The sequence below is a fragment of the Dermacentor variabilis genome, chromosome 5 (genome assembly GCF_050947875.1).
Source record: "Dermacentor variabilis isolate Ectoservices chromosome 5, ASM5094787v1, whole genome shotgun sequence".
Classification (NCBI taxonomy): Eukaryota; Metazoa; Arthropoda; class Arachnida; order Ixodida; family Ixodidae; genus Dermacentor; species Dermacentor variabilis.
This window is the reverse complement of record NC_134572.1, coordinates 112,713,124-112,734,479: the sequence shown is the minus strand read 5'-3', so window position 1 is coordinate 112,734,479 and position 21,356 is coordinate 112,713,124. Positions and strand designations below refer to the sequence as shown.

General features: G+C 46.2%; 1 protein-coding gene across 1 annotated transcript; it reads left to right on the top strand.

Moving 5' to 3' along the window:
* The first annotated feature begins 10,822 nt into the window (after positions 1-10,822).
* Positions 10,823-21,115, top strand: LOC142583065 (uncharacterized). The gene is made up of 2 exons (XM_075693350.1): positions 10,823-10,908; positions 18,190-21,115. Exons 1-2 carry the CDS (start codon positions 10,833-10,835, stop codon positions 20,181-20,183), a joined length of 2,070 nt encoding a protein of 689 aa, XP_075549465.1. The 5' UTR covers positions 10,823-10,832; the 3' UTR covers positions 20,184-21,115.
* The last annotated feature ends 241 nt before the right edge of the window (positions 21,116-21,356 follow it).

The window sequence follows — 21,356 nt, the reverse complement described above, 5'->3', positions numbered from 1 at the left end:
CTGGCGCCCCACAAAAGCACATTCTAGGTATCGACACCGGAGCCCCAGTGTAACTCAACACCAACGAACAAAACTAAGATTTTTAAAAAAATATGCGGATCCCACGCACAGTGGGAATTAATGTAAGCGAAGCTTTCTGTGCTGTTTGCTTTGACTGACAATAATTAGCGCCGATTTTGACGGTGAATATTTAATTTCGTCAGCGTTTATTCTGCTTAGCACACACAACACTCAAGGAGAGACTTTTCATGGAGACTTTGTTGTGCGCCATATTCCATAACCTCTGAGACGGTTCAGCATTGTCATTGCCTCACAGTGCATATCGCATTGTGCTAGAAGTATCACACTTTAATTGAATTATGGAGCTCTACATATCAAAACCCCAATCTGATTATGAGGCACACCATAGTGGCCGACTGCGGATTAATTTTGACACCGTGGTGTAATTCTTTAACGTGTCGCTGAATCTAAGTGCACAAGCGTTTTTTTTTTCGCCCCCGTTGCTGCCACGGTAAGGATCAAAGCCGCAGCCTCAAGCAGTGCCATAGCCGCAAAGCTACCACGGCGGGCACAGATGTGTTGAGGTGTAATCGCTTCCGTAATGTCACCTAGACTACACGGTGCGCTTTAATGCGGCTCTGCTTCTGCGGGCACTGCGTAAGTTGTCCGCATGACAAATTTTCATGGTGCTTACTTTTTAGAAATAGCAGAAACGTACCGTACCGTGCCTTGAACTTAAATGTATACCATTTGCCCGCGGCCACCGTCGTGTCTATAATAGTAGTGTTTCCTTGCCGTCTCACGTCACCTTTTCCTTATACATGCCCCCTCCCCGGCCTCTTTTGTGGGAACTGCGAGCGAAGAATGGCAAGAATCACCCGTTTCATGACTGCGTCAGTTCTACCCATTCTCTGTCTCCTCTTCCCCATCCTATCTACAATTATATCTACATTCCCTCTGGACTTGCGCGTTAGTAGAAAGGTAAGCGCTGCAATTTCTGCAATGCTTTTGCGGGGGGTCGCGGATAATAACAGCGGTCAAAAGACTAATGTAGCTATGCCTAGGGTGTTCCGAGGGCATTGTGCAAATTCGACGCGGTACAAAGGTCCAAACGAGTTTCTTGAGTCTCATTTCCTCTCTTCCGCGCTCCTGTCATATGGGCACACGCTTAACCACCTCCCGACGCGGTGTGCCAGACAGCAACAGCAGCAGCAGTGGGAAAGTCGAAAAAACCGGCGGAAAAGACTCTATAACTCACGAAGGTCAATAATTAGAACCTTGTTCAAACGGGTGGACAACTAACGAAATTAAGCAGCAAACAAATCGGATAAAAAAGAGACGTCAGACGTACAGGTATACAACATTGTTCATATTTAAACAAAGCTGATATAAACAATACAAATAAATTTCATGAACACCTGCGTACGCAGGGGCTCGAGACAAATTTTTAATTTAAGTAGCTAATGTATGCATGGATCGGGTGAAGGGGAAAAGAACTTTGGTGAGAATGAAGAAAAGGAAAGCGTTATCCTGAAGCAACTACTTATGCCTATGCAGACGATGTTGCGCTTTTCGAATCTGAAAACGACGTCCACACGCTATATTGACGGCTACAAACTTAAATTTGTGCCCTGGAGAGGCGGTTAGATGTTAATCAGTTTTTACTCAATGCTAGGAAATGTGCCGTTCTCGTTTTTCCGATACATGACCTAGTGCACATCTCATTTTCTTACCACCATCAAGACATACCAGTGGCACAGTCTATTAATACCTTGGAGGGATTTATAACGCCTCTCTCAACTGGCACCCACACATAGATCATGCGATGGAAAAGGTACCCATGCAACTGGCATTTTACGTAGGCTGAGCAGTCGTCCAATAGGTCTGAGCAGAGATACACTCCTAATAATGGATTGTATGTACGTTCGTCCTGTATTAGAATTTGGCTGCATGCTCTTCTCTAGAGCTCCAGCTTGCAAATCCCACCCTCCAATCCTCTTAGAAAGAGAAGCATTACGCTTGTGTCTAGGGCTTCCTAAACTTGTTGCAAATTCTGTTCTTTATCTAGAATCCAGGGATCCTACTCTTTTCACAGTGCAGGTGTTCTTGAGAATTTGTGAATAACTGCTGCGACGTTTTCAAACAATATTTATTTCCCAGCCTGCGTTGTCTTTTGGCCTCAACTGGCCACGATTACATACTCCGCAAAGCAGGCCGGGAGGCCGGCAGTCCGGTAATGAAAAGCATTTACTCGTGCGAGGGAGCGATATAAGTACATTTGGAACCAAGTGACATAAACATCACGAGTTACTGGTCGGGGGGGGGGGGGGGGGGGGCATTCAGGATGACAGCGCCATCTCTCCACATCTCTCATTTAATGTTGAGAAAATCTAGAACTTTGATCTGGCAACGGGTGTCGACAGGGTTCGCGACGTGGTCTTGTACTTGTGCACAACTGCTGTCCTCTGGCATGGAGGTCATCGTCTTCGGAAACTCGCGGTTAGGATGATTCTGGCTCTGGTTGAGCTGCTGCTTCTCACAGGCGCTCTCGTGTACGACGGATTTCACAGTCACTTTCGGTCTGCGCAATCACAGACCTTGGCGTCTCGGCTGGCCGTAGAGCAACAGCTGGAGTCCAGGTTCTCTGAAGAATGTCGAATTTAGTTACATGTTGTAGCGTCAGCGTGGACAAGTTTCTGGCATTGTGGTCGTAGTAAACCTTCTGCTGACACCGGATCGCCTGAAGGCGGTCCTGAACATCTTTGCTGGGTATTGCTTCCTGTTCCAGGTGCTTTGGTGGTACCGGCAGCAGGGTCCACATCTGCCGTCCCATCAGCTCTGCACAGGAGACCTGAAAACATGATCCCTGGGGGTATTACGCCACTCAAGCAAAGCAATTTCGAAATCTGGTGTTCGGAGGAAGCACTTATGTAGCAGCTTCTTTGCCTCCTTAGCAGTTTTTTCTATACTGTTGTGTGGGTGGTACTGGCTTGACGTGAAATGCACAATGTCTAACTTGCTTCAAAAAATATTTGAACTCGCTGCTACCGAAGGGTAGTCCGTTGTCGCTGTACAGTTTTTGTGGTAGCCCATGCACAGAAAACACTTGCGCACACCCTGTATTGAGCGTATTAGCTGTGGTGGGGTGAAGATCTCGGATTTCGAAGAAAAAAGGAATAAATATCCACCACAACCCTCATGGGAGATTTGAGCCCGGATCGTGAAACTCTGCCGGATTTAAAATAAAGTTGTTTCCATTCATCCATATCAATGTCCACTCCGTTTGCAGCGCATGCACCTCAGCTTGCAACGTTACACAATAACATTGCGATACAAACCAGGTAAAAAGCTATTTTTAGCAGACGATTTATCGTGGTTCCCCGGTAATATTATTCGGTTTCGTCTTCCAATGCAGTTTCAAGTGAATGTCCTTGAATATGTTTCAGCGTCGAAGCAGCGCCTGGAAAACACTGCGCGCCGCTACAAACGGGGATCCCGCACCTGTCACTATCAGTGAATACGCAGAAATAGCGTGGCCGGACAACAAGCAGGGGATCCAAGAGCCGGCAAGACCGTAGTGAACCTGCAGGGAACAAGTTCACGCAAAAGACGGGCTAGTCTTCCGCAGTAACAAGGTAATTGTACCGAAATCGAAACGGGCAGAACTAATGCATCTCCTTCACGCAGCGCATGCTGGAGCAGATAAGATGAAGGGAAGGGGCCTTCAAGACCTTGCCTCGTCGCCGCCTCTCGGGCTTGCTGGACTGCCCACTCTTGCGTCTTGAGGTTGGAGCTGCGCAGAGCTGCGACCCACTTCGACGCAAGAACCTCCGGAGCTACTGTCATTGTAGCTGATATAACATGACACTCCCACAACATGTGTGAGAGTGTCGCTGTAGTTTCCTTACATAACTTGTAAAGAACACTCGTGTATTGCGCCGGGAAAATGTGCCTCAATCGCACCGGAGTGGGGAAGGTTTGTGTCTGTAGTTGTCACCAAACGACTGCCTGGCGACGTTTCAGTTTGGGGTGAGGTGGGGGCAATTACCGCCTGCCTAGCTGGTAGTTCTTGGTGATGTCATTCTATCTGACCAATCGTTCTCGCGTGTTTTGAACCAGGAGTTCCGAACTCGAAGAGGCGGCCTCCGATTCTGCACCGCGGGTCAGTTCTCGCGCAGAGCGGTGTGCTACCTCGTTGAAGTTAGAGGGCCCTCGTCAGTGGGGCTGGCGACGGGTGCTGGGAACCACATGATCGCGGTGCTATCGAAGTGCTGTCGACCAGCTTTCCTTAGGATCTTGAGAACTTCGGAGGAAATGCGCCCCCGCGCGTAGTTGCGAAGTGCGGATTGTGATACCGATATTCAGTAAGCCTCTCATCAAAGACCGATGATCTCCTTCGACGATCACGTCTGCCTGGCCGAAAATTTAATCATGGAACTTTGTGCATCATTAAACTATTGCAAGCGTTTCTTTTTCTATCTGCTCATAGCATCGCGGCGCTTCTGTGAGAGACCTGGACGACAAGGCGACTGGATGGTCATGTTGCAACAAAACAGCCCCTACGCCCAACTAGTTGGCATCAACCGGAAGTGTTACTGCCTTCTTTGGGTTGAAGTAGGAAGGAACTGGTGCCGTTATTAGTGCCTCTTGCAGTGCTGCAAAACTGGCTTGTTTTTCTGTCCAAACCCATGCGTTATCATTTCGCAGTAGTTCCCTAAACGGTTCGATCAAGACAGACACGTTGGAAATGAAAAGCTGTATAAAGTTCATTGTCCCGAGAAAAATTTGCAATTGCTTACCAGTTCTAGGCTCGAGTATTTCCAGGATGTCCTGCACCCGCTCTGCATCGATGCGCAGACCTTGTGTCGTGCGGATGTGTCCCACGTAACCAACCTCCGTCAGTAGGAAAGTGCACTTTCTTTTGGTTAAGTCGCAGATTTTGCTAATGGCAGCGCGTCAGCAAGAGTGTCAGGTTGCAGTCAGTCTGGTTAACCTCCCTACCTTTCCCTCTTCTCTCTCTCTCTCTCTCTCTCTCTCTCTCTCTCTCTCTCTCTCTCTCTCTCTTGCAGTCATGTTCAACCTTTGTCTTGCCTCAAACCCGTACATAATCAATTACAACCGCGATACGAAACAGGCTGTCTAACAAGCGATGTATTCCAGCTTGAAAAATGTATGGGGCCCGACGATATTCCAAAGGGCATTCGAAGGACGCGATATCGCCCGTATGGCGTATTCATAGTACAGATCTTAGAAGTTTCTTCTGTTAGTTTAATTTGCCGAAATATCGGTGCAGCATCCAGCGTGGAAAAAAGAATCTTGCCCAGGACAGCCGCGGAACTATGTCTTCTAAAGTTGGCATGGGGTAGTTTGTCCGAACCAAATCGTCCAGTAGTTTTTCCGAACAAACGCTCAGGGCCATTGGATCGAGGCAAACACGCACTTTGTCTTTTTTCACCGCGGTCACCATGTGGCTCAACTATTGGGTGGGTTCATTTACCTTTGTGATGACGCCCTGTTGTTCCATGCGCGGCAGTACTCCATCTTGCAGCGCCTCGGGAACCCTCCTAGCCGGCACGACAGTTCCCACGCTGCCGTGTCAGTTTCAATGAGTATTCCGCACCTTTCAATTGTCCGAGCCCACCGAAAATATCTGCTACAGGTTGTGCTGGGGGGGTATGGTACCCCACTGGCAACTGTCTGTATGCGGTATATGAATCCCAGTCGTTCAGCGACTGTCCCGCTGTGCGTGACTGGAACGTCTTGTTCAACGACGAAAAATTGATGTTCGCATTTCCTGTTGTTGTTGTTGTTGTTGTTGTTGTTGTTGTTGTTGTTGTTGTTGTTGTTGTTGTTGTTGTTGTTGTTGTTGTTGTTGTTGTTGTTGTTGTTGTTGTTGTTGTTGTTGTTGTTGTTGTTGTTGTTGTTGTTGTTGTTGTTGTTGTTGTTGTTGTTGTTGTTGTTGTTGTTGTTGTTGTTGTTGTTGTTGTTGTTGTTGTTGTTGTTGTTGTTGGCGTGGGGCAGAAGCCCGATTTTCGCTTTTGCCATAGCCATATGACGAAAGAACTCTGTGAGAGTCCCGCTGCAAGCTTGCTTCGGTTTATCCGGTAGCTTTGCCGGCTCATGTTTCGAGATAACGCAACAGTTTGTTCGCGCGTTACCGGTGGACCTTCGATGTAAACTGCTGCTATCCATCTACCCACTTCGAGCGACTTGATCGTTAGTCCCGCAAGAAAAAAAAATGCCTCTACAGGATATATCCCTGCCCGTGCCTCCCACAGGTCTTTTCCTTGTCCGATGGCGTTTTCTGTGGCGCCCAGCAATTTGCTAACCCGGGCAAAATGGTTTGGTGTCCCGCACTTCCTGCAGTTTTATCCCCTCGCTGGGCAGTTTCCGACACTGTTGACGCACTGTTGACGAATCAGGTAGCCGCACTTACTGCAGAGCTTCCTTTCAGCTGCAACTGAGTTCCCTATCATATTGTGTGTGCTCCCCCGTCTGCTGCGCTTATCTCTTGGAAGTACTGCTTTCCTTGCTCTTCGATCAATACAGCAAATTTCCACCGTTTTTGCAGCGAAGCTGTCTATGGCAAGGATCTGGAAAAAAATTGTCCGAAATGTTGACAAGAACAAGACGCGATGGCCGCTCTGAACGTTATCATCTTCCGTCTATGTATAAAGTGCATTGCCATTTTCGCGTGATGTTATCAGTCGCGGCGGTCGCTCTGAATGTTATAATATGCGACACATGCTCTGGGAGTGTGCCGGCAACAACGGTAATCAAAGCAGCTCCGTTGGCGACGCGTCCAGAATCGCGGCTGTTGCCAGAGTAGGAGAAGGCTCGAGCTCCGTTCTTCCCGACGCCGCCCCGGATGCGGGAGCCGCCGGGGACCTTCTCCGTAGGCGTCGCCGCCGCTGGGAGGCGGCTATCAGAAGTTCAGAGCTAGCAGACCAGCTCTGGGCCGTCCGGCAAGCCAAAGATGCCGCTCGAGTCCAAGAACTGCGAGCCGTCACCTGAGGCCACCACATCAAGAACTGCCGGACTATTCTTTACTAAAGTTTCTTCTTTTTCTTATCGACCATGTAGGACGCATGACCTTCATGGCCATATATAAAGCGTGGGATGGCGGCGTTCCTTCGTTCCCATTCGAAGATCTAAAACTATAATAAAACGCAAAGTGTACCCACCAATCGTCGACTTTAACTTCGACCTAGCGCACCCCGACGGCCAGTGGATTGTATACTTCCTGTTGGAACGGTTTGGAATCGCATGCTACGCAGACGTCAGTGTGCCGACTACGGGTCACTGGTCGTGTATAGATTTAACCTTTGCCAAGAACGTACCTAGCATAGCAGTAAAACTGACCGTGGTGTACCACAGCTACCACAAAGCTATGGTCACTGTGGTAACGAATGCGACAAAATAAAGACGATAAAAGCGATGAAGTTACGCGTATGTGTCTTCATTTTATCAATATAGTAATAACCACATATATCGTTCTAGTTGTATAGTCATCCCAATACAGCTTCTCTTGTTGTCCTCCTTCACAGAGTGGAAGGGCACTAAATGTTTTGGTAAGAAGAGCTTTCCGCTAAAAGTTTCTGCTGCAACCACAAGTCTCTAACACGAAGAACGAAACGGCTGCGTAGCATGCGTTCTTCAAGAAGTCCAAATTCACAGTTCTTGGTTAAACTTTTCAGCTCAATCAGCCAACCATTGAACGGTTCACCTTCTTTCTGATCCCTAGAACCGAAGCGGAATTCATAGAGAGTCAAGTTGTTTGCTAGTCTGTAGTAGTCTTCAAACTTTTTGGTCAACTCTTGGACATTTGTTTTTCCTCTTGCGCATCAAACTTCAAAGTGTTGTATGCTTTCCTGCCTTCTTCGCCCTATGCTCACCAGAAATATTGCTGCCTGCACATCGCGTGGCGGCTTGGTCATTTGTGTAGTAGTGGCAGATAGTTCAAATTCACTCTTCCATGTTCTCTAGTCAAGCCAGGCGTCGTATGACGTATACAGGGGCTTTGGCGCCGGCAGTATTGTAGATGTAACTGGTAGCAACGTTGGCGTTGTTGCGAAATTGTCGTTGTTGCAGAATACAATGTGTAATTACTTCCACATCGTATTCTGAATTGCCTATTACAAGATCGTCGGCAGAGCCTTCAAACAAACACCGCAATTGCAACAGATGCTTCGCAATGTGATGAAAAGTCAGATGTAGGTATATTTCCGCCCTTCCTGATTGGACGTTTTCTCTTCGGCTTCCAGATTTCATACATCTCTCTGGCCAAATTCATGGTAGTGGTGCTGGCTCTATTAAAACTAAGTCCGTCAATTATATCAGCCATGAAGTCACTGATTCGTTATCAATGTGCCCATCCTTTACTGCTTCTAGTGACCCTCGTTTAATGAGGACGTTTCATTCATAGGTACCTGGAAAAGAAGTGTGCGTTAAATTTGGGCGCCTGGCCTTAAAAGGCTACTTATAAATGAAATTCCTGGTTCTCTAACCAAGGCATCAATAAGCGGCCCAATTCCCCCATATTGTCATTTGGCTGCTCATGTCACTGCTATTAGATGCGCAGCAGTGACAGTGTGACAGAGTGACAGTGTGAGTGTCATTGTGCAAGCAGTGTCAGGCTCTGCAATAACTAACTTTGTCGATTACCGTCATGCTTTATACTTCTCGCATAGAGATTTTTGTCAAACACGAAAAAGGGAAGTGTCCACCACGGGGCTGCGCTGCCGTATACCTACGTTAAACTTATACCTACACATGTCTGATCTGGTCTCCTCGTCATTATGCTCATTCTGCGGCAAATCGGAGACAATAGACCATTTCTTGTCGTCTTGTAGGCGTTTTCCTGCAATAAGAAACATCTCACTGGAAATACCGCTTCGTAATATTGGCCTAGATTTATCTGTCTTTGATTCTATCTTTTGGAGCCTGTATTATTGGGTTCAGTCACAGAAATGTTTACTTGGCAATCCAAAATTACGTAATTGAATCTAGTCGATTACCATGCTAGTCTGATCATCCCCCATCACCCACCCACCTATGGTTCTTCTTTTAGATATTTATTTACGTATGGTTAGTTTGCGGTCTTATTTTAACTCATGCTTTTCTTCTGATTGCTTGTTTTTTAACTCTCACAAAAATTTTACTTCCTAAGTTCACATTCAAATTGTTAGTTCCCTTGTTTTTATCGACCTAATTTAACCACGCAATTCATGGGCAATCCTCCATTGTGGGTTTACGCCACTACTACTCAGGCCAACAGCAAAAGCAACAAGGAGACGATATAAGTGCATAATGAACATGAAAAATAGACGAAAATATACGCAATAGAGAGGTATAATCAGCATATATTCATGAAATCATATGAATCACCATGTACACCGACCTTGTCTTATATAGCGTAGACACTTGGTTGTACTTTTTTCTTTTGACCTAAAGTAGCATAAATGTCACTGATAATTACAGAGCATACATTTGAGTTTCCTTATATATACTGAACGAGAAAAGAGCGGGTTAACCGAGGGGCTTGATATTTATTAGTCATATCGTAAGAAGCCAACAAACACTGACACCGAGGACAACATTGGGGAAATTACTTGTGCTTAGCAAACGAAATAAAGAAACGATAAATTAATGGAAATGAAAGTGGAGGAAAAAACAACTTGCCGCAGGTGGGGAACGCTTCCACAAACTTCGCATTTCGCGTGCGATGCTCTACCAATTGAGCTACCGCGGTGCTATGTCCCCATCCACTTTCTTGAGAAATACATACTAGAGTCTAGCCATAAAGTTGGCTTCACCTTTGTCTCACCTGTACACACAATGATTATATCTTTTCTTGCTTTCTTCTTTTCCTTTCCCGCCATCCTCGTCCTAGGACTTCTCTGTGCCCGATTTCCTTCCCTACGCAGAGTAACATGTAGGCACCTTTCCAGGTCCATCGTCTAAGTTTCCTTTCTTGCCATAAATCTCATCCAACTAGCCCAACTTGAAGTCTTAATATTCCTACGTATATGCCGGCCGAATTTTTGCACTTCAATTAAGAGCCTTCTCTCTGACTCTCTTGATTAGTGGTTTCCCTACATAATCATATAAGTAAAGGCCCGGCTTACTCTTTGACGTATGCAATTCCTTGAAGAACACATATGTGGCGGTGGTGATGACCCTGCCGTCGATTACGTAGTTTACGTGCGCTTACGTAGTTTACGTGCGTTTTTACGTGCGCTTCAAGCCATTCTTGAAGTATGGATGCTGTCACAGCTTCATTTAGCGCTCTTTAAGATACTTTTGCACCATTCTTAGACACCGGTGTCGAATGTGCTTGATAACCTAAAAAGACAAAGCCTGCTCAACAGAAACAACAAAAGAAAGTTGGCATTCATTTTTAAGGAGCAGTCTATTTCGCTTTGCGATTCATATGGGTAATTGTACTCGCAATATTTTTAAACAAAATGTAATTAAAATTGCATGCATTGATATGCTCCTTTAAGCTGCACTGACGATGGTGAGACGTTTATAGGCTTGCTTCCGCCTTGAATTTATTTGTTACACAATGTTTTAATTTTCACAAATTTCAAATTTAAATTGTTAAATTTTCTTATTTTTATGGGGTTCCGTATCAATCAACTTCCTTTTGTATTAATTTTTGCACATATAGGCATTTTTTTTTGTAGTTCTTTCGTAATTCCTCGTTGAATGCGTGCTATGATTAAGAGATTCCACATCAACATTCAACAGAAGGCCTCGAGGCTCGAACGAAAGCCACGTGCCCGTGCTCGAGGTAGAAGAAGAAGCAGAACTGAAGCAAGTGGTTCGAAATGAACGCCGGTCTCGCGTCTGCCACTGGCGGCAGAGGATGTGGTCGAGGATTCCAAAGGGGAATCAGTTTCTCGGGTAAGCGCTGTATTATTCGTTTTTTCAGCCAGCAAGGTGTAAGATACGTATAGATAAGCACGTCCGCAACAATGTCCCTTCATGCTACTCTTCGGCAGAGCGATGATCGAAGCGTAATCTGGTGCTATGAAATGGGCGTAACATACCAGTGAAAAGTAGAACGAAAGAAAAATGGTCTCGTCGTCATGGCAACTGGCACAGAGTCCCCTCGCTTATCACTCACAGCATGGACGCGAATTTTTCTTCCCTTGTCACGCATGCTAGCATCACAACGTGCTAGCGTGACGCCGGCATGGTGTGACGGCTCCGCGAATGGCAGAATGACAGGGTGCTAATGGTTATTTGCCAGATACGTTTTAATACGAGCACTAAACAGCGCTAAACAACAGGGCAAAGAGAAGGACACAGACAACAGCGCTGAATAACAACCAAGGGTCTTTATCCTTTCAGTTGACTGAAAGAATAAAGACACTTGGTTGTTAGTCGGCGCTGTTGTCTGTGTCCCTATCTTTGTCCTGTTGTTTAACGCGCTCGTAATCATTTCATTTCAGTTTTATTTTCCAGAAAAAATTGACATTTCTGGTAGGGATACCTGGGCAAAAAGCTGCTTTTTGGCAGCTTGACTGGAACATGAACCAACCTTGACATGAACCAACCATCTCAAATGCGCACTCTTCTACGTTTGAATAGCGCGCCAAATTTTGCCTCTCGTCTTAAAATGGACTTCTTTTGGTATCCTTGCGCGAGATTGAGCGCTGACGACGAATATTTGACAAAGAAACAGGATCATGTCATCTTATACGTTGCACACACACAAAAAAGAAGGGAGGGGGTGCAGAAGACAATGTCCTAACAGCAGGAATTTCTAATGGAAAAGCATTGCCGCCTCTAACGTGAGAGGCCTATGATCGGATAGTCTTGTTGTGTGTCCTTTTCGAAATATGGGACATTGTCAGGACTTCCTGAAAGGCGCGCTGTCCACACCTAAATTGCACGTCTTACACCGTGCCAGCAAGTAACGTTACAGAAAAACTACACTTTATACCACGCCGAAAGCGAGACTTGAACGCTGCGGCAATCCTATTGCATTAGATTGCTTTACTCTACTAGCCTCGTGCCTCATGTGTGCCCCACCTGCGCTATGAAGAGAATCGGTTTGACACGAGCTGTGGATGATATTGCTACGAAAGAATTATTCCTATTGAAGAGCAAGCTTACCAAGCTGTTGAAGGTGACAACCTAGCTTTGCGCGGTCTGTTAGACTTTCAATTTCCTCTTTCTTTACGTAATGAAATAAGAGAGGCGAAAAAATCGTTGCACCATACCAGTCTGGGTGCTTCGCGTAATGTGAGTCGGAAGCTGTAATATGCAAAAAAACGTGTACCAGATAACTCCTTAGAAAATGCGAGAGTTAACTTAGCTTTACTTGATCGTGTTTTTAACTGTTTCCCCGAGAAGAGAGGGAAAGGGGGAGGTGGACAATACGCTATTTCCTCCCGGACTGCATATGCTAAACGGGTATTGCTGAAAATAATCAGCCTATATATCATATTGGTTACTGTTGTTGTGCTGAAAATAATGGTAAGATAGACCCTTTATGACAATACACCAGGAAACATCGTTATGCGAAATAATTATCAGTCGCGGATCCCCTTCCTATTCTTTCCTCTGTAGGCCAGGGCCGCAACCCTGCCAAGCTGGACACGGCTCTTCACGTAGGAGCCGAAACATTCGGTTCTTAGATTATTTCGAGCAGGAAGAGAGGATGCTGTCTCACCTAATAGAGAGTTTTAGAAATACCGCACCCAAACGTCCTTGCGTGCCGAAATCCTCACACTATGCTTGCATTCTTTGTACTCACTTTGTGTTCTCTTGAACACCCGGCGGTTCTCTAACCCTAACTCTAGTTGAGCAGAATCTAAAACTCCCTAACAGCTGCGAGCACGTCCGCGAAAGATCAACGCACGCAATATCCTCAAGCGTGAAACCATCCTTGCAATGATGGTCAAAGTTCAGGCTAGCTGTCCAGTGCGCCAAGTCATACCAAGGCAGCGGTTAGGTAACAGTTAGGAACGTGTTCCGGTAACAAACCCCTGCCTTTTTAAACAATTGCAATACGGTCACTGTCTATTACATTTTTTGTTTCTTCATGCATAACTCAAAGTTCTTGGAGACCAAGCTGTTCCCTGATCTGAGGATTTTATTCCATTCATTAACCGCTTCATAATTTCGTGATCAAAATATTCCTTTGTATTTCCTGCGTTTGCCAAGTAATCTTTTGTTGAATATTTATATATGTTACACATACTCTTACTACTAGGGCCTTTAAAACATAAACATAAAGGCATAAACACAGTAAAACTATTATCAGTTCTACAATGTACGTCATTGGATCTATAGGCGTTACATACATGCCTGGAACGCCATAATGAATGACGTGCAGGAGTAAAACAGCAATCATCAAATTCATCACACCTGGGATACACCTAAGCGTTGCAGAAAATTGCCCCGTGTAACTAACTGTTCATAATATTCCTTTGTATTTCCTGCGTTTGCCAAGTAATCTTTTGTTGAATATTTATATATGTTACACATACTCTTACTACTAGGGTCCTTAAAACATAAACATAAAGGCATAAACACAGTAAAACTATTATCAGTTCTACAATGTGCGTCATTGGATCTATAGGCGTTACATACATGCCTGGAACGCCATAATGAATTACGTGCAGGAGTAAAACAGCAATCATCAAATTCATCACACCTGGGATACACCTAAGCGTTGCAGAAAATTGCCCCGTGTAACTAACTGTTCATAATCACTCCTGCCTCTCCCCCTCCCCTCCATTTTGACCCCCACGTCCTTTCAGTCATCAATGCTGTTCAACGCTGTATTGAATAACGCAGTAAGACGTAGAATAGTCTTCGCATGATTGGTATATGTTGTACCGAAATAGCATAACATCGCATGGATGGGTCAAACTGATAGCAACGTACGAAGCGCTTTTACACAAAAGCTATCCACCGCGATGGCTTAGCGGCTAAGGTATTGTGCTGCTAAGCACGAAGTCGCGAGATCGAATCCCGGCCGCGGTGGCCGCATTTCGGTGGGGGCGAAATGCAAAAAACCCAGTGTCCCGTGCATTTGGGGCAAGTTAAAAATCCCCAGGTAGTCAAAATTAATATGTAGTCCCCCACTACGGCGTGCCTAATTATCAAATCGTCGTTCTGGCACGTAAAAACCCCAGAATTCGAATACATAAGAACTACTCTACGTCGAACAGCGACGCGCACCAAACAGCCCTGTGCCGCTGGGTAAGCACTTTTCCCACGCTTTCTGTATAATGTTGTTTGTTGTTCCAACTCCCTTGATTCACCATCCTTGCATACATTCAAAAACATTCTCTTCTCGTCGGCAGAAGATTCAGTTCTTAGTTATAGTTTCTTCATGTAAGAATGAGACGCGTCACTTTGCAGCACGAAGCCGAGTTTCACGCCGACTACTCTCATGATGAAAAAAAAAATCCAGATGCAATACGCGTCTTGGTATTTATATGTAAATCGAAGCTTTCGTGAAGTGGTTAATCAAATTTAATAAATTCGCCCATTTCATTTCTGCATCTTTGGCGTGAGGTAAACCGGCGCATGCGCTCTTGCGCACCCGTGTTACGTAATGTGACAGTGGCCCACGCGGCTATCATCTCGAGGAAATATAGTTGGCGTTGGCACGATAGAAGCACGTGCGCGGTTCTGGCCTGATGGTTATAGCATCGGGCTTCAGTTCTTTGCTGATCGAGGTTCCACCGCACCGTTGGGCACGTTGTTCAGTTTGTCTCAAAATGCGATCTATCGGGGAAGAGAGCAGCAGTAGCAGCACCCAGCAGCGCCCTGCAGCAACGGTCAGGAAATGGGGTATTCACTGTGACTGTTTGTTGCAGTCGACCTACGAGTCACCTGTCGTAGCGATCTAAAAGGTTACTAAGGAATGGAACTAAGCAAGGTGGACGTAGGACTGCATACACGCTTCGTCAGTGCTTTGCGTTTATCCCACCACAGCAATGTTTCGTAATTAGATTTCCAGCGGCGTACTGCATTCCTTGAGGCTGTGAAATTCTTTTCGTCAGTGTTGCTCCTCCTTCGCATCGGATGCGTTTCTCCTTCCTCCCGACACCGCAACTGGTTATACAGATTCAGCTGTTCACCCACGCTTTACAGGCTCCGTGCTCTATACGTATTCTTTTATACCCCTGTCAAGCGGGCAAGTGCACTTACAGAGAGTGCACTCGGTTTTAAGTGCACTCTCCCAACTCTAAACGTCGAAAGCGGAGTGTACTAGCAGAAGAGTGCGCTCCGGTCGGAGTGCGTTCACGGAACGCACTTGCTGGTCGAGTGCGTAGCCTCGCACTTAGCGTTTTCAACGATAGGAAAATGTAATGCATAGGAAAAGGACACAGATGTTCATTCGTGCTGTTGAACAGCTTTTAACAACATAATCCGATCAGAACTCGCTGATATTCTGTTCTAGCAGGATCAAATGCCGCCTTGTCGCACGCCTCCATCTTGTTCTGGATTGGCTAGGCATTCCTCTTGGCCGGCCTTGACTTGCAACACTCTTATGATAAAAATATTTTCGACTTGTGTTGAGTAAATATATATCAAGATTGTTTTTTTTTTATTTATAGTACAACTAGAGCAATCGCTTTTTAGGTTTCTTTTATTCGAATATACATCTTCAAAAAACACGATTTTAGTCTGTCGCTTTATTTTTTAACTGCGAGTGCGCTCTGTGTTCCCCGTTTAGCACCGCGTAGACTTAAGTGTCACTCAAGATCAAGAAGTGCACTCCCCGTAAGTGCACTTAACTTGCCCGCTTGACAGGGGTATTATAGTGTGTATGCAGAGCCAATTTTTAAAGAATCCTCGCGAAGCAAGCAAATAGATGTAGGCGGGTTGAAACATTTCAAGTAGCTATGAAAATGCTTGTAGATACTAGTGAGCTGTTTAATTATGTGCGTAGTAAAATTTTAAATTTGAAGTATTTTTTTAAGTTGTAAGAAACCATAAATGTGCGTGGGCAGGCGAACGGGTGACGATAACCGTCGGTGACGTCATTTCAGGGGCCAACGGAGGTTTTTTTCGTAAACTTCCGTAACAACCTGGGGTTCAGAGATATCAAGATAGAATTTTACACATAGCGATTGCACGCAGTCCACATTCTTGCGAGGTCCTTAAAGATGATTTTCTAAATTTCTAATAGCCGTAAATAACAAAGCAGCAAGGAACGTCGGTTTTAATCTTCTGCTGGGACTTTTAGGGGTGCTGTCGATATATGCTTCCAATTGTTTACATAGGTCTTTATTTTTTAGTCATCTTATCAGACACCCTAACAATCCTGTATCCAGTACTGCCCACAAGAATAAAAGAAGAAAATAAGCTATAATGGAGATTTTTATGTCTAGTTATACAATGGAAGTGACGACGAACAGCAATCAATCATTCGGAAACTACAACGCTGGGACGACGATACCCAAATAAGACATACGAGCTCTTGTATGTGTGTTCCTTGTCTCGTTGCAGCACTCTTGCTTCCCAGCGATGATATACCAACTAGCCAAACTATTCATCCTACAGCAATCAATCAATGAATCTTTACTCCAATATCAGGGCTGGAGAAGTTGGGTATCATGGTAAAAAAGCCCTTGAAACGGCTTGACAAGACCTAATGGACCACCATACAGCTCAGGCGCACAATACACCTATCTAGAAAAAATTTATTGCGAACAATAATAGCGTCGCAGTAGCCAAAGTAAAAGTGCAGGATTAATACGCAATACGCGATAAAGTAAGAGGCGCGTGGTAGTGCTTCACAAATATTTTGGTGGCTGCGTCCATTCGTTTACTTAACCGACGCACAATTAGGTTTACGTAGCGCTGGCACAGTGTATCGTTGTAGCTCCTTTCGAAACTTTAGGTCAAGGAATTCGAGAACACGGTCCAGTGTCGTTTGACTAGTCAGTGGCTTAGCGGTAAGGGTGCGTGTGGGACACACCTGGAACGTGCACCCCCTTCCCTCCCTCCCCCCCCCACACACTCCCTAAATTTCTGTCTTAGTACTCCTACTTCCCCCCCCCCCGCCTCCTCGCTCCCCCAATCCCCGGTCAAGTGCGTGACACCCACACCCCACAACCCCTGAAAAAACATTTTGGCTACGCCACTGGCCAGTGTCACACATGTCCTGAAACAACTGCCACTGATCGGCATTTAAGAATACTCCAACACCGGCGAGGAACAACCTTGCGGAACGTAAAGCGTTCTGGAATCTGAAATCTAGAGAAAATATGGTATGAATATCGGGAGGCGGTTATTTTCGACATTACTGGTATAGTGTAGCGCTCGTAGAAGCTCAATTTTGGTCTCAGCGAGTGCCGCAATATGTTTCGAAACTTCGATCGAGAACCTTCCAGCATTTGTGAACCAATGAGTACGTAATTAAGTTTTTCTAAGGGCAACCAATTAAATTGCCTCTTATATTATTAAGTAGATTTTGCCGCAATTAGCTAGTTGGCTGCGTGAGACTGAGGACGACGCTACAATAAGAATTTGGTCGCACGTCAAGGCAATTTCGCCGCAGCGCACACACGCAAAAACACATAGATCAAAACATCTTCAGTGGGTCGAAAGGTTTGAAATTAGTCATGGCGGAGTTTACTGACTTGGTCAACTTAATACTATGAGCTTCGGCATACAGTGTTCTAACTAGAAAACCTGTCTATGCTTCAGAATAACTGAAAGGTGGGCAAATTGGTTCAGATTTATGGCTAAATCTTGGGAGCGTGGCGTAATTCGGCCAGTAGACACGAAGAAAATAGAAAGGACATGCGCAGTATCCCAACATTTTTTTATTGAAGGGAAAGGCTGGTGTATATAACAAGAGGCAACAATCCTTTTTTAAAGAAAACGCAAAGGTAGGTTAACAAGGCTCTGTCATTGTTTTTATCATCACTTGGCCTTGATAATCTACCTTGGCGAATGTTTTTTTTTCTTATCTACCGCTGCCTCTTTTCATAAAAATAAACGGTTCCCTTCAATACAAAATTTGAAAGGACAGTGCATACACTGTCTGTTTTCTTCATCTCTGCCCGCCTTGTCACGTAGCGCTGCTCAGGCTTAGTTATAAAGTTGTCTATGCTCGCCATTCTTTTAGTGAATACCATTTCATTTATTATCAATCCTAACCAGGTGGAACAACGAACGTAACGTTCAAAAAACATCTCTGTGCAGGCCTTTTCAACAGCGGGCAGGACACCGTCGGGGAGGCAGCGTGGAAGCCTGTACTGTGCTTATGCATTGTCATCCTGCTCCTGGCGGCCATTGTTGTCTTCCTGCTGATAGCGACAGAAAGCTCATCGGAGACACTTCATCACTGTAAGCGCCTGACGTGCACGGACCCGTACGAAGCACTGGGAAGCCTTCTGAACTACAGCGTAAAACCTTGCGACGACATGTACGCCCACGTGTGCAGCAGGTGGACCAGCAACGCAGAGCATGCGGGGTTCCTCCAGGAGTCGCTCGACTACTACCTGACCAAGATGCACGACGTCTTCGAGACCTCAGATGGCAACGCCGTGGGGGAACAGCTCAGTGATGGTTTGCGGACCGGCGGCGTCCTCTTCGCGCAGTGCCTGGCTGCCATAAAAGGCAAGGACAAGATCCAGCAGGAGGCCGTGGTTCTTGTGCAGGAGCTTTTTCTGAAAAGAATAATTGACAGCAAGTCGCCGACCGAAGCCATGAGGGAGGGCACGGAAATCTCGTTCACGTTCAACCTGAACGGTTTACTAACGTTGCGTCCTCAGCGGCTGGACACTACAGTGGTGATGTACGCATTCAAGGGAAGCGCCGTGAAGCCTTCTTTACCAGCCACCGCTGATGTGAAGCAGTGCGTCAGGGACTTCGTTTCGTCCACGGCCATCGTGACAGACGTCCAGGCAGTTGCCACTGCTGTACTGTCGTTGGATCGCATCGTGGCGGCACATCATCGTCGTGCAAACTCTGTGCATAAGAAGATAGCTGCGAAGCTACTTCAAGAAGTGTCTCCCACCCTAAAGGCGCTCGTCGCAAATCCCATGGAACGCCTGACTAAAATGTCCAGCTTGAGCAAAGGATATCTTCTCGTTCGCGACTACGAAAGCACGCTGGACCTCGTTCACTTTTTTACGAGACCTTCCAGCTCATACATCCCGTGGTATCTCGTGGTGCAAATGCTGGTTGACGTGCTCCTATTCGACTACGTGGCGAGGTATGAGCTGAACGACAAGTGGCAGGCGCTGCGTGCCTGCTCCGGCGTCGTGAACAGGGCCATGTCCCACGTATGGTCATCCCTGAGCAGGCAAATGATGCTGAACAAGACGAGCCACGACCCCATTACTGAACTGTTCGAGAACGTCAGGATGGAGCTCACCTCCAATAACGGCTACCTGCACAAATTCGTGAGCGATCCCACCTTTTCTCGATTGCGGAATGCCCTCGGGAATATCTCGTTCGTGTCCAATCGTGAGCTCTTGGAACACCAACGTAAACTCGTTCTCAGGAGTAGTTTGATGGTGCCGTCCAATCAGCACTTCGTGCGCTCCTACGTAGACGTTCGCCAGAAAACACGTTCTGTGTCGCTCACCTGGCCTCCGGACGTTCTCTGTGACATCGCTGCACTTTTGGAGATGGAACTGACCCCGTCATATAGGGACGAAACGAATTCGCTGTTCCTCTCCACGGCCCTCGAAATGCCTCACATTTTCTACTCGGACGATACGGCACGCTTGCTCAACTACGGTGTGCTCGGAGCTGCATTGGCGAGAGAGCTGATCCTAGCCGTCGTTCCGGGCGCACAATTGGACAAGCTCACGGCGGTGTGGACGTCGGAGGCGGCCCGGCGGCTCATGGATCGCATGACTTGCTACGTGGACATCGCTGTAACACATGAGGAGCGTAACGCGACCGACTTCAAGTTGGAGCTCTTCCCATGGTTGATGAGTGCCAGGGTCGCGTATGACGCACTGAAGAGGCACTTCAGTTTTGCGCAGGCCGACAGCTCGACGTGGAAGACGGTGCAGAAGCAGTTCTTTCTGCGCTTCTGTCTGGCGGCGTGCCATTCGCCGAACGCTGCGGTGGTCAGCCCTCGCGACAAGTGCATCTGGCCGCTCTCTGGGAACCCCGCGTTCGCCGAGGCATTTGACTGCCCCGATACCTCGCGCATGTCGCGTCGGATGTGTCCAACATAGACGCTCGTGTCTGGTGGACGTTGGTTTATCAACTACGATTTTTTTCTATTGTCTTTTATTTACGTGGAGTATGTTGCTTGCGCTTGATTGTCATCATAACGCAACGGAGCCAACCATACTTTCGTAACTGCGACAAGAACGTTTTTTTTAATCGCTGGCGTTATTTTTTGCCTAACGGCACTTAAATCGTTGCCTTTTATTCCGATCTAAAGACTTCCATATGGGTGTGATTGTCCGTAATTATATAGAAGATATAGGAACTGTGTCTTCATCTCGCGCCATAATGGCAAATAGCAGTGAATTATGCTAATTCGTGCAAAACTTTCACAGCTTAGTTTATCATTGAAGTTAAAGTTGGCTGTGAGTGGCTTCAGAAAACTTTATTAATGAAGATGCACTTTCCGTGAGCAAGTATAGCGAGTACCGTAACGTGGTTCTATGGAATTTTTTTTTTGTTTCTGCTCGTCGTTTCGCACTGTAAAGTATGGAGCCGACAGCTGGAGAAAGGTACAATAACCGTAGTGGCAAATGAGGCTTATCCGCTTATTTACACAGCTTACATGGTATTGACGACCTTAAAGGCAGCTCCGCCTGCCTACTCGGCGTATTGGCAGAGAATCACATCGATTTCAGAAGAAGAAGAAACTTTAATAAAGAATAGTCCGGCAGTTCTTGCTGTGGTGGCCTCAGGTGACGGCTCGAAGTCCTTGGACTCGAGTGGCATCTTCGGCTTGCCGGACGGCCCAGAAATATATCGGAGAAAACATTTTATTTCTGTGTGTATTGTGGGCATGTATCATACACTTCCTCTTTTATTACCATGCTGGCCCTATGCTTCATCGCCTGTACGTGTAATCAAAGTTGTGCGTTGAGCCTGCGTGTGGCTGGCTGGCCTAATTGTTTTCCCATGAATAAGGGTTATAAAATATATTACCACCAAAACAACCTGGAAACGCATTTTGAAACAAATTTACATTCTCTCTGTATTTTGTATCGACTTCGCCTCCCCCCCCCCCCCCGCCCTTCAAGTAGCCGCTATTACCGGGATTGTCCAAGGGGTGGGCGGTTGAAATGAACAGGACAGTACGAAAAGGATCCTTGCAAAACATGGTTCTTGTGCGTCTCTTACTTGGTTAAGTATCACAGTAGAATACAGGGCGCACCAGCGGGTAA